This window comes from Biomphalaria glabrata, chromosome 7 (assembly GCF_947242115.1).
Source record: "Biomphalaria glabrata chromosome 7, xgBioGlab47.1, whole genome shotgun sequence".
NCBI classification, from domain to species: domain Eukaryota; kingdom Metazoa; phylum Mollusca; class Gastropoda; family Planorbidae; genus Biomphalaria; species Biomphalaria glabrata.
Window position 1 is genome coordinate 16,123,046 of NC_074717.1, and position 18,343 is coordinate 16,141,388.

The 18,343-nt window shown below is 36.2% G+C and overlaps 2 protein-coding genes across 4 annotated transcripts in view; one reads left to right on the forward strand and one right to left on the reverse strand.

Moving 5' to 3' along the window:
• The window catches only part of LOC106069365 (alpha-2-macroglobulin-like), a 237,685-nt gene that overhangs the window by 205,389 nt on the left and 13,953 nt on the right, over nt 1–18,343 (forward strand). For both annotated transcript variants that reach the window (XR_008778985.1, XM_056036079.1), the window contains exons 32-33: nt 17,390–17,550; nt 17,853–18,027. Coding sequence is in view for 1 of the 2 variants with exons in the window: in XM_056036079.1 (XP_055892054.1) it covers nt 17,390–17,550; nt 17,853–18,027 (336 nt within the window). In the remaining variant the exon portion in view is untranslated. The remainder of the gene's footprint in view (nt 1–17,389; nt 17,551–17,852; nt 18,028–18,343) is intronic.
• On the reverse strand, nt 11,652–14,289 carry LOC129927371 (uncharacterized). 2 transcript variants are annotated; one of them, XM_056036085.1, is made up of 2 exons: nt 14,054–14,289; nt 11,652–13,657 (listed from the first exon to the last, which is right to left on the reverse strand). In XM_056036085.1, exons 1-2 carry the CDS (start codon nt 14,195–14,197, stop codon nt 12,842–12,844), a joined length of 960 nt encoding a protein of 319 aa, XP_055892060.1. In that variant the 5' UTR covers nt 14,198–14,289; the 3' UTR covers nt 11,652–12,841. The 2 variants fall into 2 exon arrangements, with proteins under 2 accessions (XP_055892060.1, XP_055892061.1); XM_056036086.1 differs by having other exon boundaries at nt 13,828–14,289.

The window sequence follows — 18,343 nt, forward strand, 5'->3', positions numbered from 1 at the left end:
CAAGGGGTAAACTCCTGGAGTTTATGAATCGAACCTGGGCAGAGTCCAGACTGCCCGGGGCTTGGAAGAGTGCTATCATTGTACCAGTCCTTAAGAAGGGTAAAGACGCGACTAGCTTGGAGTCATACAGACTTATTTCACTAACCTCAACCCTTGGCAAAATTGCTGAGCGTATGGTTAACGATCGGCTAGTTTGGTCTTTTGAGATTGCCGGTATCCTGGCGCCAGAACAGGCCGGCTTTAAGGCAGGCTTGAGCCCGATCGACCAGGTCACGATATTCGCATAGGAGGTGGCCAATGGGCTCCAGAGGTCCGAAAGCACATATGCAGTGTTCATAGACCTAAAACAGGCTTACGACCGTGTGTGGAAGCAAGGCCTCTATCTTAAGCTTAGAGCCATGTGTGTGCGGGGGAAGATAAACAATTGGATACAATCCTTTCTGTCTGGGAGGATCACACGTACAAAAAAAAACAGCACTCCCTTAGCAAGCCAAAACAACAACTTAATGGCTTGCCCCAGGGCTCTGCCCTGTCCTGCACACTTTTCATGGCCTTTCTTAATGATTTGCCCAGCTCACTGCGGTCCAAAAGTGCTTTATGCGGATGACATTGTCCTCTGGTCAACCGGGAAGAAAGCCGACCAAATTCAGGCGGCATTACAAGCAGACCTCCAAACCATCTCCTCGTATTGCGACAAATGACAGATTCAGATAAACGTTGCCAAAACGACCTGGTCCCTGTTCAGCCTAGGGATCGACATTCTTAAGCCATTCGAGCTTCAACTCGGTGGGCTGCGACTCCAACGTGAAAACACGCCAAAATATCTAGGGGTGACCCTGGATAGAAAACTGTCAATGCTCCAGCACGTCCAGGATGTTGAAAGAAAAGCCTCGGAGAAGTTAGCGTTACTAAGAAAGCTGGCCAGCACAAGGTGGGGTGCCAAAGCTGACATGCTACGCACATTGTACTTAGGGGAGTCAGATCACAAATTGAGTACAGCTATACAGTTCAAGTATATGCTAGTAAAACTGCCCTCGAATCACTCGACCGAGTGCAAGCACAGGCCCTAAGGTTCATTTGTGGCACCTTTCAGACAAGCCCAACAAACGCTGCTGAAATCTTAACAAACGTGGCCCCTTTACATCTTAGGAGGGAGAGGGCAGTACTTACAGCCTATGAGCGCTACAAAAGGGACGACTCTAGGCTACCCACCTCAATATTAGTGCGACAGTGGAGAGAGAGGAACCGCATAAAAATGCTATCGTTCCTCCACATTGCGGCCAATTTGACTAAAACAGCTGGGCTCTCCACTGACAGAATCTCAATAAGAAGGATTAGTACCTGCCCTCCGTGGAGGAGATTGCCGACCCACAAATAAACCTGTCCCTAATAGGGCAAGAGGGGGCCACCAAGAGGCGATTAACACCAGCCATTCTCCAAAATTTGGCATCAGCAACAATTAAATCCTACCCATCAGATGCCATTTTCTGCTATACCGATGGGTCGGTATTGAGGGACCCCGATAGATCAGGGTATGGGGCCCTTATAGTCTACCCAGACCGGACAGAACCAGACCGGCTCTCTGGTCCATCGACGCCGAGTTAACAGGGATAACTCGGGCGTTCGAGGCTATTAGTGTGATAGTAAGTGTATGTGTTTTGCGTGGCTGGTAGTGCAGTGTGTGTGCCTGTGTATGAAATGACCAGTGGACCTTGAGTGTACATGCTTGAGTGAACAGCAGTGTGTCAGGGACTGTGTGTAAAAGGAAGTCAGAGTATAGAGAACAAGTGGCTGGAGTAGAGAGCATAAATAAGGACGAATAAAATCATTGTGTTTATTGACGCTCGTGTTGTTTTAGTCTATTACAATTAGAGCCCGAATGACCCAACATGAAACTGGTGCCACTACTGTGGTACTAGTAACCGACTCTCGCTCTAGTCTCCTAGCTATGGGTGGCGGCGGGGGAGGGTCACCCGTAATAGAAGAGGCAATCGGCGCCGAAGATAACATCCGCCGAGCTATTGGAACTGTCGTTTTCATGCAGTGGGCGCCCTCGCATTGCGGCGTGAGGGGCAATGAAACTGCAGACGCCCTCGCAGGGGAGGGTGCTTTGGCAGCCACACATTTCGAAGCACCAAGCACGTACTTACAAGCAACGGCACAAATCCGAGCACTCATTCATGAGAAGTGGTTAAAGTCCTGGGAGGAATCCGATAGAGTACGTGGTGTCTGGCAGCACATGCGTCACCCAGATCGCGACGATCCATGGTGGAGACTGAGGAGGTCAGAGCAGACAATTATTGCGCAGTGCAGGACGGAACACTGTCCTATTGGGGTATACTTTGCCCGGTTCCGCACGAACTTTGACTCCCGATGCCGTCACTGTGGAGAGAGCGTCGAAACAGTGTCGCACGTCTTGTACAAGTGTCCCCAGCTCCGCGAGCTAAGGGGGGACCTGTATGAGCAGTCACTCGACATGTATGGTAGCTACGAGGCACTACGCCGAACGGCTAAGTTTCTTGCCACAGCACTACGGGAGGATTAGTCCTTCCTGCTCTGTTTTTCATTAGGAGTTCATCTCAGATTAGCCAGTGTGCTAATTATATAACTTTCTCAAAGTATATACTTATAACTACTTCTATCTAAAACTAACAAATAAATACTAAGCAAGCAAAAGAAACATCAAATTTTGTTACGTAAGGAATCATTAAACATGTTTATTTTCCTTTATCTATTGCAATGGTGAAACTGATTTGTGGATGAGGTTTAAAACAAAGATCTAGAAGACAGATAAACAAACAAATTGATTATGGAATAGTGTCTTTCAGGGAGCAATACTTAATACTTGGTTGAAACTTGGTTCATAGTTCTTAAAGAAAGATAGCACCATTATATTTATACCAAAATTCAGAGCAGGTTTTATTTAAAATTGATATGAATATTAAAATTTGACAGGACATCAAAGCCTCACAGATTCAAAACGAGTTACTAGACCTATTGTGCAATAGTAATACAGATCTAGCGAAAATACAAGTTCTAAAGGAGAACCAATCCGCGACAGTTTTGATATAGTATCAGCAGAGTGGTCATTGGCCAAGTTGCGAATGATCAAAAAAAATTATTTCAGAAGTTTTATGAGGGGTGCGAAGTAGCTGAGTGGTTCAGTGCTTGGGAAAGTAAAGGCAGTAGGTCGTGCTGGACACATGACACCCTGCTCTTCATCCGTTGACCAAAGAAACAGATGACCTCAACATCTTCTGCCCTCTGTTTACTATGACAAAGAGGAGGTTGGCTTCACTTACTGTTCTTTCTAGTAGACGAAAAAGAGACAAAGCTTTAGAAGTATATGCACTGGTTACTGGTTTTGCTACTTAGCATGCCAGAGAATGTAACTTGAGTAAATAAATTTGTATTCTACTTACTGTTAAATAATGGATATAGAACTAGTTTGTTTTAATGTTTAATAGCAGGGCCGGTCCTAACTGATTGCGCGGGGCCTAGTCTGGGTGGGAATAAGGATAATAAGTGAAAACTAAGATTTTGTATTAGAAAATAAACTCGAATTGTATTCATTCTTTTCTAAGTACAAAATTGCGATCAAATTAACGTTTCTTTACGAACCTTGTAACTATGGCATATTTATATGCCAGTAACTGTAAAAGTAAATAAAGTATTGGAACTTCCAATTAAGGTGAAAATTCGCCCGATTATTACATTTTATTACATGAAAGCTGACAATGCCTTTTTTCTTTCATCGCGTTTTCCGCAATGAATGACACCCACAAATGAAAATTTTATCTATTATTCAGGAGATTTGTATGAGTTTTCAGGAGATTTTAATAAATTCAGATTTAAAGGAATTTTTCGTTTATATTTTACAATAATTAATTTAATAATTACACCTAGAATTAGCGCGGGGTCTATGAAAGCGCGGGGCCCACTGCGAACTCATAGGTTGCTGTGGCCTAAGACCGGCCCGGTTTAATAGATTTACACCTCGAATTGTTTTTGCAATTTGAATATTTAAAATGGATAAAAAAGAACCCATAAAACATTTTTGTCTATTCGAAACACCTTTTTAAGTCGTTTAATTCTGCTAAGAAATACAAACATTGACTTTTAAGACACTATTACGTAGGGAGACCTAACGGAATCAAACGGTATGACAATATTAATTTTAAAAAAAATGTACAATGTTTGCATCGGAATGTCATTTGGTAAATGTACCAATATATTCAGACTTCTCGATTTTTTTTGTCACACACTGGGTTTGTCTTATTGGGCGGAAGGGGGCCCACCAAGATATTTCTGAACCCGAGTCCACGGGTACCTTGCTACGCCACTGGCCTGACTAAAGTTAAATAGCAGTTTTAGTTTTATATTCCTGTTTGATTTCTACAAATTTCATTCTATAAACCCAGTGACAAGGTGGATTAATATTTGGCCGTTTTGGGTGTCTAGTGGATTTTATGATTTGAGAACCTACACTTGCACATACTACAGGCACAGCGTTATAATTCAGGCAACAAATACTAAGATGTAAAATTATGTACAGTTTATTATACAAGAGAAATAATATCAAGGTGAAATGCTGTACAGTTGCTAGGATGGGATCTAGCGTATTTACAGGTATAAGTCTATCATCATTAGATTCGAGAACCAAGTGGTCTGAGTGTCATTAGGCTGGTTGCTTAGCTGTAGGTCCGGTGCTGCACTGATGAGACGTGTGGCTGGTACTGACGTTGTCTGCTGGTGGGCTGGCGTGGTGGATCCAGGCTCCGGGTGCAGTCCAACGATGTATGGCTGCAGAGCTAAGCTGCGTCTACAATTCAATCAAGCCAGTGACGAGTCTGTGGCTAGCGTTGTATCTTGGACACTTATGAAGATAAGTAACACTGATATCTGCAGATCTGGTGCCAACAAATCTGGTATCAGCGTTAGGTTGCTAAGTTTTTTAGTGGAGGTTGCCTATAAATAAAAGCACCAATCCAAAGTGTAAGAAATAGGGGATGAAAATATGCAGAGCTCAAGCAAGAGACCGATGCGCTCCCTGTCAGCTCTCCAGCGTGAATGAGATCGGACGATGAAATCTTGTCCCTATACACGTGGCGAGGGGGAGCGTCGCAAATGTGGCCCAGACCATCTGACGTCTTTCGACAAAGAGATCCCCGCTTGACCGTGACGAACGTTTCCGGGAGATAGACATTGCGCGAAGGCGCGAGTTGAAAGTCCAGGAAATTTGCCCAGGTGGTCAGAAGATGTGAAGGGGAGATTATCAGAGCTCGGCGAGGTCAAGGGAGATTATACCTTGATATTGGCTAGCGCAAGACGAACAGCGTTGCCCGAGGCGTTGCGTTGAATGGGCTCTTTGAAGTGACCAGCCGCTCACGGAAAGGGGGGGGGGTCAACGGATGTTTGCCAAGATAGATAAAGGGAGTATACTCTTGTCAAGAGACTCGTGTGGCACGTGTCAGATTCGGAAGGTAAATGTGACGACGGTGCTTAGAGGGGGGGGGGTTAGATTGGAGGGGTGGTGATGGTATTTTTAGCGTACGATGGGCTAAATTAGTAAAATTGATGGTAAATAGAGTAATTAATATAATTAAATGCTTGGACCTGAGTGATACCTTGAGGGAGCTTAAACGGTTTATCACACACCATGTACATTGTATGATTTCTTTATTATTACACCTAGATATTTAAAGTTTTTAGTTTGTGTAACTGGTATACCATGAATGAAATACGTAGTTTTTGTTTTAGTTTTTTTTTGTTACTCTCAATAACTGGCATTTTTTCCAGGGTGGAAAGACATGCTCCAATTCGATTATTCCATTTGTTTTAGTAAAATTTTAGTATAATGTGTTGTCTTTTCGATTCCTTGCAAATTCATGGGCATAACAAAAAGAGATGGTGGAAAAACCTGGAAACGAATCTCGAAAACTGTTCTAAGGATTTTCCTAGAGTTGACAGTTGATGTAAAAATATCTTTGGGAAAAAAATTACTAGCTGTTCGGCAATACACTGGGAAAACTGTAATTTGACCGTTATAATTTATCAAATAATAACAAAAAATAATTAAAATTTTTCTAGAGAACTAGAGAATCTTTATCTTGAAAAAACTTTGTCTTTGTGATTTTCACATGTGTGCCTTATTCAAAAGATTTAACAAATATAAATTTACAATATAATACTTTAAAAAATTATAACAGTCAAACTAAAGTCTTCTCGTTATAATGTCAATTATCAAGTAATTTTTTTTCGGACGTCTTGACGGACAGACCGACCAACAGACAAAACGAATAAAAAATTGGCGGCTTTTACCTTGATGGGGCACTATACAAAAAATAAATAAAATCTGTTTATTTAAACATTTTTAAGGAATAAGTTTAGCATCTTAACATGCTGCGGCGTTACGCTACTGCACGAAAGTCGCTGCATAAAAAGTCCATTTTAAAATATGTGCGTGATATTTACATACAAAGTACATTCTTAGCCTTTATTTACAAACATAAATGTTTTCTTTTCATTTTAGCAGCTAGTTGACCAGAGAAAACAAATTTAACTAATATTTATATTTGTTGTGAACATTTCTTGTACATTTTATCAATGCATTTGACTTAGTGATACTTAAAATACACATAAGTTTGTCCTTCTTTGTTAACATATTAGAACATTGCCTCCATTACATTTACGTAATTGTTTTAGAATTGGTGTATTTTTATGAAAAAATTGCTTGCATAATTAATTTTATAAATTAAACGGTTTGCTTTTAGAAAACCAAAAGTAGCCGTTGCACCTAAACTTTTCAAGCCGCATTGCGTGGTGAAATAATATTTTTTTAATATCTCTTCTAGTTTTCGAGATCTGAGTGTGACAGACGGACAGACGGACATTTTGCACAAACCTAATAGCGGCTTTTCCCCTTACGGGGGCCGCTAAAAATGTTAAGCGAATGTGTAAATCTAATCAGAATGTGTACAATTCTTATGATAGGCCTTTAGATTTGATCTAAAAAAAAACAATTCTTATGATAAGCCTGTAGATCTGGTCTGAGAAAACAATTGTTATGATAGGCCTGTAGATCTGGCCTGAGAAAAACAATTCTTATGATAGGCCTGGAGATCTAATCTGAGAAAACAATTCTTATGATAGGCCTGTAGATCTGGTCTGATAAAAACAATTGTTATGATAGGCCTGTAGATCTAGTCTGATAAAAACAATTTTTATGATAGGCCTGTAGATTTGGTCTAAAAAAACAATTCTTATGATAGGCCTAGAGATCTGGTCTGAGAAAACATCTGTTATGATAGGCGTGTAGATCTGGTCTGATAAAAGCAATTCTTATGATAGGCCTGTAGATCTGGTCTGAGAAAACAATTCTTATGATAGGCCTGGAGATCTGGTCTGAGAAAACAATTCTTATGATAGGCCTGTAGATCTGGTCTGAGAAAACAATTCTTATGATAGGCCTGTAGATTTGGTATAAAAAAACAATTCTTATGATAAGCCTAGAGATCTGGTCTGAGAAAACATCTGTTATGATAGGCGTGTAGATCTGGTCTGATAAAAACAATTCTTATGATAGGCCTGTAGATTTGGTCTGAGAAAACAATTCTTATGATAGGCATTTAGATTTGGTCTAAAGAAAACAATTCATATGATAGGAATGTAGATCTGGTCTGAGAAAACCATTGTTATGATAGGTCTGTAGATCTGGTCTGATAAAAACAATTCTTATGATAGGCCTGGAGATCTGGTCTGAGAAAACAATTCTTATGATAGGCCTGGAGATCTGGTCTGAGAAAACAATTCTTATGATAGGCCTGTAGATCTGGTCTGATAAAAACAATTCTTATGATAGGCCTGGAGATCTGGTCTGAGAAAACAATTCTTATGATAGGCCTGTAGATCTGTTCTGAGAAAACAATTCTTATGATAGGCCCGTAGATCTGTTCTGAGAAAACAATTCTTATGATAGGCCCGTAGATCTGGTCTGAGAAAACAATTCTTATGATAGGCCTGTAGATCTGGTCTGATAAAAACAATTCTTATGATAGGCCTGGAGATCTGGTCTGAGAAAACAATTCTTATGATAGGCCTGTAGATCTGTTCTGAGAAAACAATTCTTATGATAGGCCTGTAGATTTGGTCTGAGAAAACAATTCTTATGATAGGCATTTAGATTTGGTCTGATAAAAACAATTCTTATGATAGGCCTGGAGATCTGGTCTGAGAAAACAATTCTTATGATAGGCCTGTAGATCTGTTCTGAGAAAACAATTCTTATGATAGGCCTGTAGATTTGGTCTGAGAAAACAATTCTTATGATAGGCATTTAGATTTGGTCTAAAAAAACAATTCTTATGATAGGCATTTAGATTTGGTCTAAAAAAACAATTCTTATGATAGGCCTGTAGATCTGGTCTGAGAAAACAATTCTTATGATAGGCCTGTAGATTTGGTCTGAGAAAACAATTCTTATGATAGGCATTTAGATTTGGTCTAAAAAAAACAATTCATATGATAGGAATGTAGATCTGGTCTGAGAAAACCATTGTTATGATAGGTCTGTAGATCTGGTCTGATAAAAACAATTCTTATGATAGGCCTGTAGATTTGGTCTGAGAAAACAATTCTTATGATAGGCCTGGAGATCTGGTCTGAGAAAACAATTCTTATGATAGGCCTGTAGATCTGTTCTGAGAAAACAATTCTTATGATAGGCCTGTAGATCTGTTCTGAGAAAACAATTCATATGATAGGCCTGTAGATTTGGTCTGAGAAAACAATTCTTATGATAGGCCTGCAGATCTGGTCTGAGAAAACAATTTAAAAATGTTCCTGAACGTCTATTTATTTATTAAACAACTAGAATCTTACATCGGCTACGCCCGTTGATTTGTTCCCTGGCGTTATATTGTATATTATTATGACAGGAACATTTCAACCTTTTCTTTTCTTTTAATTCTAATAAACGGGCCACATTTTATTTTTAACGATCATATTAACATACTTTTATATCCCGTGAGCTAGTGTATCTGTTACAATGAAATTAAACGGTCAGCTCTCTTTCCTACTCTCTCTCTCTCTCTCTCTGGAACATCTATTTTGTTTTTGTTTTTTACCTGCGCATAGCAATTTCATCGACGTAGACTTTTTACTTGATTTGGAAAGACCCGCTTTATAACGTCCCCATAATGTAAGCAATTTACGGTATTAGACACCGTTAAAATTCTTTAGACCATCAGTTTCAGGCGTAGAGGGAAAAAAAAAGCATTTTCCGAAGGCCTCAATTGGATGCTCCTATTCCGTTTCATTATTGTAATCGTTTATTTATCTCTTTTGAATATATAGAAATGACAGTGCTATAAGGTATCATTCCTTGCTCTTTCTCGAAAAAAAAAACAGACTCTTTATCTGTTTTATGCTATTAGGATTATTTGTTGTTGTTTTTTTTATTTAGAGCTCATCTAAAAGGAATCAAAAATGACGTAAAGCAAATTAAAACAAGTTGACTTAGGGAAAATGGGCTTTGTTGCTGCACATACAAATTATATATGTGTCAGACGCGAATAGCCCAATTTTTCAGTAAAAGAAATTATAAAAGTCATTTCTCTATAGAGGAAGTTACGAAGGTTATATAATATAAAACCACAGACCTATATATACTATAATAAATAAAGGTATTTGCTCTCTATTTACAATTTATTTAGGTAGGTACTGTTTTACTATTACACACCAAGTATCATAGTTTAGAAAAACCAAGGTTCGTTTTTTAGCGGCCCCCGTAAGGGGAAAAAGCCGCTATTAGGTTTGTGCAAAATGTCCGTCTGTCACACTCAGATCTCGAAAACTAGAAGAGATATGAAAAATATTATTTCATCATTAAATGCGGCTTGAAAAGTTTAGGTGCAACGGCTACTTTTGGTTTTCTAAAAGCAAACCGTTTAATTTATAAAATTAATTATGCAAGCGATTTTTTCATAAAAATACACCAATTCTAAAACAATTACGTAAATGTAAGGGAGGCAATGTTACAATATGCCAACTAAGATTAACAATTTTCGTGTATTTTCAGTATCACTAAGTCAAATATATTTATAAAATGTACAGGAAATGTTTACAACTAATATAAATAATAGTTAAAGATATTTTTTCTAGTTAACTAGCTGTTAAAGTTAAAAAAAAACATTTCTGTTTGTTTATAAAGGCTAATAATGCTTTTTGTATGTAAATATCACGCACATTTTTTAAAATGGACTTTTTATGCAGCGACTTTCGTGCAGTAGCGTAACGTCGCAACATGATGCAGAGCCAAACCAATTCCTTAAACTTTTTTTAAAAATCAGATTTTATTTTTTTTTTGTTTAGTGCCCCCATCCGAATAAAAGAAGATTATTTTTGTGCGTTTTGTCTGTTGGTCGGTCTGTCCATCACGATTAGATTAACAAATAACACTAGAGGCTCTTCTAACTTTTAGATTTTATTTCCATGCTTAAACATTGCAAGAAACACATGATCTTTAATATATTGTTCCGGTTTTTTAATGTAAAAAGCATATAAATGCTAAATAAAAATATCTATATTGATTTATATTTCATTAACTATAAAGTTGTTTCGGATATTGTTTTATAAGAAATAAATTATGTCAAATGATTGTTTGAAATCGCATAATTGACTAATATTACACTTATATTCTTTGACACTACGTCACTATAGTTTATTTATCAATATCAATTGTTCCGAATTTTTAACTTAAAACAAATTTATGTCAAATAATTTTATTTTTTTCAAAAATATCGACATTAGGTTATTCAGGATTTTAAAATAAGAAATTAATTTACTAGAAACGATTATTGAAAGTCACTTTTTAGAATTATTTTACAGTTAATTTTCTTGCCGAAACATAATAAAAGTTGTTTAATCGGTAAAGAATCCGGATTTTGTTTCGAAAAAGAAATCGACCTACATTACCTTAATTTTCTTACAAATCGTCGCCAAAACTGATCCGAATTTTATATGAAAATCTAATAACGCTAATAAATGTTTGAAATCCCTCTTCTAATAAATAAAACACATAATTTTCTCATTTACGAAAATTGGTTGTTCCGGATTTTTTATGAAAAATAGCTTAACTCTATTTATGTAAAATCGCACTTCTCTCTTACACTACATTTAACTTTCTAGCTAAAACGTTAGAAAATCTAATTATCTTTAATATTATGCTCCGATTTTTAAGGAAAACAACTTCCTAACACCAAAGTATGGTTTGAAAAATCTCCATAAGGCTATGGTACATTTTCATAACAGACCATCCCACAAATTTAATTTACAGCGTTTGATTAATCTGGAATTCTTATTTTCTTTCACTATAAATATATAAACATCCGGAACAATCTATTATAGAAACTTAAAACTAATGCGATGTTTCAGAAGGGAAATTAGATTTTAATCAAATTTTCTATAGCTTTTAGTCTTTTTTTTTCTCGCTATTAACATGACGGACAGACAGAATGACAGGCAAAACAAAAAAAAAAACGTCTTTAATCCTTATATATATATATATATATATATATATATATATATATATATATATATATATATATATATATATATATATATATATATATATATATATATATATATATATATATATATATATATATATATTAAGTCTAACTAGCCCGTGAAATGAAATGCTAAAAGAACAAACTCGGTGCACCAATGTCTATGATCCCTCGAGAAGCTTCTCGTATAGAAGACATTTTTAGTCTAACTAGGACGTGTGACGTAATGGAATTTTTTTCCATTGACGTCATATGGAGTTAATTCTTCAAATGAAATGCTAAAAGATCTCACTCGGTGCACCAATGTCTATGAACGCTCGACAAGCTGCTCGTATAGATGACATTTTTAGTCTAACTAGGACGTGTGACGTAATGGATTTTTTTTCCTTTGACGTCATATGGAGTTAATTCTTTAAATGAAATGCTAAAAGAAATCACTCGGTGCACCAATGTCTATGAACCCTCAACTAGCTGCTCGTGTAGATGATATTTTTTAGTCTAACTAGGTTGTGTGACGTAGTGGATTTTTTTCCTTTGACGTCATATGGAATAAATTCTTTAAATGCTAAAACAACTCAGTATAGTAATGTTTATTAAACCTCGTAATGTGATTCGCATTTTAGAAAGACATAATAACTAGATTTAGATCTAATCTAGATTTTTTACACTAGATCTAGATTTTTTTTTACACTAGAGCTATATTTTTAAAACTAGATCTAGATTTAAGTTCTAATTAAAATCATTATAGAATCTAGATCTAGAATTTCTTGGTCTAGTTTAGAATGTTTGTTGTTTTACATGTTTCGGTTGTTCCTTCAGAGTTGTAGTCCAAACCTCCTGTAGGACGACGGGGGATGGGAGCGGGCAGGGTTTGAACCTGGGACCATCGATGAATCCAAACGACAGCCCAGTGCGCAAATCGCACTACCAGACAGGCATGATTTAGACTAGATCAAGATCTATAATTATAATTTCTAGGCTTAAAGACTAGATTTTTATTTCTAAAGTCTAGATTGTCAATATTGCAATGTTATAAAATACTAAAACTAATCTACTATTTTAATATTTCATATTGCAATTAGTCTATTAATTGATTATCTAGTGTTTTTTTATATAAATCTTATCTAAATTACATCTGCATTATCCCAAATATATATTTTAGATCTAGATCTAGTAGATATAGATATTGAGAGTGCTAAATTAGTAGTTTAATTTAGGTAGATCTACATGCTCATTCTAGTTCCATTTAAATGGAAATGCTCAATACCAAAAGATTATCTAAAATCGCTCTGACATATTGCCAAAACATTTATTGATGTGTCCTCATGTGGAGTTGCATCAGGAACAAAAGGAGTGTCAGTGTTTGGTGATGATGAGCTACAATGTGCCCTTGGTCTTGCAATGTCTATGTCTGGTAATTCTGGGTCTGCAACCATAGGCCTGTCTGTAACGTCCGAAGGCAGAAATTCATCATCCGAAAATATGCCTTTATCTAGAGGCCACACACCACTAAAGCCAGACAAAATATTTTGTTTTTTAGAAGCCTTGAGAAAAGCTGTGCCTCCAAGCTCCGCCAGCTGATAAATGGACATAAATGTGTTGACATTAAATTTGTTGAACGCTGTAGCCCGTGCCAGTGATGTGGCTTCAGGCTGTCTGAGTGAAAGTTCTGGATGGCGTCTCATAAATCCAAAAAGCCACTCTCTTCCGGCCATTGAATAGGTGGTCCATGACGCAAAGCATTTTATGTTATTCACTAAAGCCATTTCAAGGGCTAGAGCACGAACCTTTTTTGTTTTTAGGCCATAAAACATATTTGAGCACCTGGCCAGGTATGTTGCTAAACAATTTTCTTGCTCTGCATTAAATATCAGGCTGTGCTGATAGTTGGGACACAGGCTAGTTTGGTTACTTTTACTAGTTTTAGCCTTTTTAATGTTGTTAATCAGTGTTGATCGGGCAATGTTAAATTCTTTTGCAGCATGTCGAACTGTCATGCCCTTCTCAACAGCAGTTACAGCATCTATCATAACTGACTCTGGCACTTTGCCTTTGTCAGTTTTCCTTATGTAAACTCGAGGCATTATTACCTAGAAAAAGAAAAAAAAATATTTGTCATTTCATTAGGCCTAATCATAATCAGTAACTAAATCTATGTTTTGTCTTTGACTTTAAAAAATCTAGATTAGATCTAGATCTACTTAATATAGAACACCAGCATTAATAATTAACATATTTATTACAGTAAAGATGGACATACATCTATATAGATTCAAAATGCTAATTATAAGCATATCATCCCTATAGAAATCTACTGCCAATCATGAATCAAACGAATGGGGAGAAACGGACCTCCTATGGACCATTTCTCCCCACTGGTACCTGAATTGGTTAAAACACTATAAAATTTTTATTTATTGAATTTGTAAGGCAAAAGATATAAATTATTATAAAGAAATGTTCGTTTTACAATAATACAAACTTACCTTGAATTCTGATGTAGATCCAATGAAATATAGACGTGCAAATTGGTTAAGAAAATACTTGTTTTGTGACTGAAAAATTTCCGTATGCAAAAAAAAAACATGTGCATAAGAATTAAGGAAAAGGAAATGGTTTTTTAAAAACATCTCATGTTACTGAAGTTTTTTATTCTGGTCCAAAATAATATGGTCCACTAGTTTTAAAAATAGCAGGGGGTGTCCATTTCTCCCCACTCTCCCCTACATATCTGGTAGTTGTCATTCCGTAATGTGTAGGCATATTATAAATAGTATGCTATTAGTTTGTAACCAGTTAGTCATTAGATTAAGAGCAATGCCTGGTCGTGCGGTTAGCGCGCAGGACTGATTATCTCTACGGTCTTGGTTTCATACCCTGCTCGATACCATCCTCCGTCGACCAGCGAATATGCGGATCCGAAAGTGATCCGTCTCCCACTGGGGCCGCCTCTGAGTTTGTGTGGTAACATTAACTCTCTTTGTAATCTTTGTAATCTTGTTTGTTTGTTTTTTTGTGTAACGCTATGTGTAACGTATAGAGCTAAATTACAACTCATTATGAGAATAATTAAATCGATATATTAAATTCTGTATGAATGCATTGGTAAAATAGTAGATCTAGAGCTACTTATTATAAATGACATTAGTAGATTTATGTTAATAAATTAAGTGGAATAGATCTATTGTTCTAGAACATATTTTTAGGCATCTCGTACAGAACAGCAGACAAATTTACAAAAATTGTCAAGCCGCAATAAGTTCTGCGTATATGTATACAGTTTACGCCATTCACTGTTCTGCGTATAATGTAGGCGTAGTCATATCACCACATGGGCACATATGATTTGTAAAACATTAAAATACATAGTAAACACTGCACTCATCATTAATCTTCGGAATCACTGACATTGTCATTAAGTAGACTCTATATCTATATCCTACATTTCAGATCGAATCTAGTTTAGAAATCTAGATTTTATCTTGAGACTAGATTGTCACTAGTCTAGATTTAGCTCTACCTGACTAAAGTCTATTAATTAGGATAGGCCTACATCTACTATCTAGATTACTTTATATAGAGTCTGTATCTAGATCTAGAATAATTCTATAATAATAATAAGGCGTGTCATCGAGTCAGAAGATTCATGAGGATCTCGAATGCAATATTTCCCATCGATACGAAGCCCCAGCTGTAACTTACACAACCAGGGCAAGCATAACTATTGTCCGCCTATGGTCGATTAAGATTTTCTTTTCGCCGTCTGTCTGTCCTCGGCAGCGGATTTCCTTTTGGTCTCAAATGTGCATTCCAAGGCCTTTGTGAGTGACCTCCAGCTGTCTGTCTTACTCACCAAAAAAAGACTGCTTTTGGCATACGTTCGTCCCCCATACGGGATACGTGCCCTGCCTAGCGTAACTGTCGGACTATAAAAAGTCCCTCCATAGTAGTCCATACCATAATTTTTTATTATAAAATGTAAAAAAACCCAAAGAAATGATAATCGATTTTCGTAGGGAAAAGAAGGAAAATTTTATTGTTTCTGTAGCTGGAGAGACTATTGAAATAGTGCAAACCTTTAAATACCTTGGTACTATCCTAGACAATAAACTCAATTTTACTGCAAATACTGATTATATCAGCAAAAAAGGGCAGCAAAGATTACGATTACTAAGAAAGTTGTCCTCGTTTAATGTTAGCGAAAAGGCCTTGGCTTTGTTTTATCACGCTCATATCTGCAATATTTTAAGTTTCAATATCACTGCCTGGTATGGCAATCTGAGCATTAAAAATAAAAAAAAACTTTATAGAATCCTAAATGCTGCTGGCAAAATCATTGGCAAAAAAACAAACCCCATTTGGGCAGTTGTTTGAGACAAACATCTATGAAAAAGCTAACAAGATCCTCGAAATAAAGAATCACCCTTTGTGTCAGGATTTTGTGATTTTACCATCACAAAAGAGATACAAGACACCGATAGCAAAGACAAACAGACACAAACACTCTTTTGTTCCCCTGGCAATCAAATCATTAAATAAGAACAATCTGATATAAAATTTGTCACATGTAAATTATGAATTAGTCTGGTGTGAATGTACACTTTGGTTTCTTATGGATATAATGTTTTTTGTTTGGTGTAATGCACAAATTGTAAGACAAATTTCGATACGGACAATAAAGATTATTATTATTATTATTATGATACACTACGCCTGTCTCATGTTACTTGTCTCAATCGAGTCTTCCAGCTTGGTTAGGTAGTCTCTCAACCTCAAGAGCGACGTTGAAATTTCGTTGAGCTCTTTTCCTAAACAATATGTTACTATCCAGTGAACGAATTGTCTGTGAACCATTTGTCGGTGAACGATTTGTCGAAACCAACTGTCGGTGAACACGCTGTCGGTGAACAAGCTGTCGGTGAACAAGTTGTCTGTGAACGAATTATCGGGTGAACGGATTGTCGGGGGAACAAAAAGTCGTGAACGATTTGTCGGAGAACGAAATGCCCTGGACGAATTGTCGTGTCCCCACGGACAACACATCTTCGGGTATTTCCGTATGTAGGCATTATTCCTTCAAGAGCTTATAAATTAATGTTCAAAAACATTTTGCGCATCGTCTTCAAAGTCTAGATCTTAAGGTCTATCATTATTATTATTATCATATTAGACCTATATATTCGCTAAACCAGGATTCTTTCTCGAGGGAGAGGATATGGCGGGGTAAAAAATGTTTTTTTTTTTTTTTTTAAATCTAACGTTCATTAGTGATGAAGAGAAAAATAATCGTTCTATAAATTCTATAAAGGAGGTATTGTCTTTAAAAACAAAAAAAAGCATTTTTATGTTTTTATGTTATGGTTTGTTTCTTACAAAAGAAAATCGTGTTTTTCTAAAAGGTTTATTTTGTTTTCCTTGCTTTACTTCTTTATAAACATCTGCTTTTTTTTCGGGGGGGGGGGGATTTTCACCATAAACTAAATTATGTCAAGGCTACTAAATTAAACTTTACTGTTGCCATCTCTAGACTAGATCTACATTGACGAGATTGAAATTATTTTGAGCTACAAATGGAAGAGCTTAGAAAATTATTTTATTCTACAGTGCTAAAATTTGCACACAAATTATCATATAGCTTTTGACATAAAACTAAATCAAAACTTCCTCTAGTTTGTTCACCGGATACACCAAAATGCTAGCTTTTGATAGTTGTATCGAATAGATGAACATTTACAATAGAGTTGATTAGAATGATGATAATGCCTTCACTTTTGTGTGTACTATTTTAAACTAACCCTAACAACGTCATTCATTTTACCTAGCTTACTGTCACATCGAATGTCGAGTATGAAGAACTTATGAAAACCCAACAACACTACAACAATAATCCACAAGAAGACTTAATTCCCTTTTTTGATTTGCAAGTGGAAGCACGTTGGGGTGGTCGCAACGATTCCATAATGTTCATGAGATCTTGTATCAGGCAAGTTACAGTCTTCTATCATGAAGAGCTTACTAAATCATTGTGAACATAATTTTTCATGACAACAAAATTGTTTTAAGAATGTCACTTTTAATTTAATTTCCTCTCTTCAGACTAGGACATTAAATATTTCTTTTATGCTTTGATGTTTACTTTTTTTTTGTAGGATTCTTTGACCTAAACATTTTCTAATCAATAAAGATATATTAATTTCTTGATTTTTTTGTATTTATTTTCAAAAACAAAAAATATTAGATGTTGTTTGCTTTTACACATTTTTGCTATTTATTCATTATTTGTAGCTGGCTGTATACTGAACGTAGCTTGACCTCTGGCCTTGCTGTACTGGAAGTTGACATGCCCACTGGCTATATTGTCATGAATGACACACTGAGATCCTATGTGCAGTCTCGGGTTGTGCCTAATTTAAAACGAGCTGAATTTTATGCTAGAAAAACTGTTTTTTATTTTGAATATGTAAGTTGATTTTATATATAGTTACAAATAATAGAAATCCAGTGGATCAGTTGATCAATCTACCCGGAGATGTAAAGAAACTCATAAAAAATATTGTTTTAGAAAAGATAATACCCCTTTTATACAACTTATATAGAGCTATTATTTTGCTCTAAATAACTAATTAATGTTACATTTTAAAAAATGCAAATATCTACCTAAACTCATCACCCCCTCTCCTGTCTCGCGGAATAAAATCCTTGTTAAGCGAAATTATAAATCTACTAGACTATACTATTCTAGATCCCAACTTAGAAGACGGTGGGCAAAATGTTCC

What these genes read in the sequence shown, in the direction of transcription:
- LOC129927371 (XM_056036085.1), bottom strand. Translation starts at nt 14,197, where the DNA reads ATGTTTTTAAAAAACCATTTCCTTTTCCTTAATTCTTATGCACATGTT. An exon ending in GATCTACATCAGAATTCAAG is followed by an intron (nt 13,658 to 14,053) that starts GTAAGTTTGTAT and finishes TTCTTTTTCTAG; the next exon opens with GTAATAATGCCTCGAGTTTA.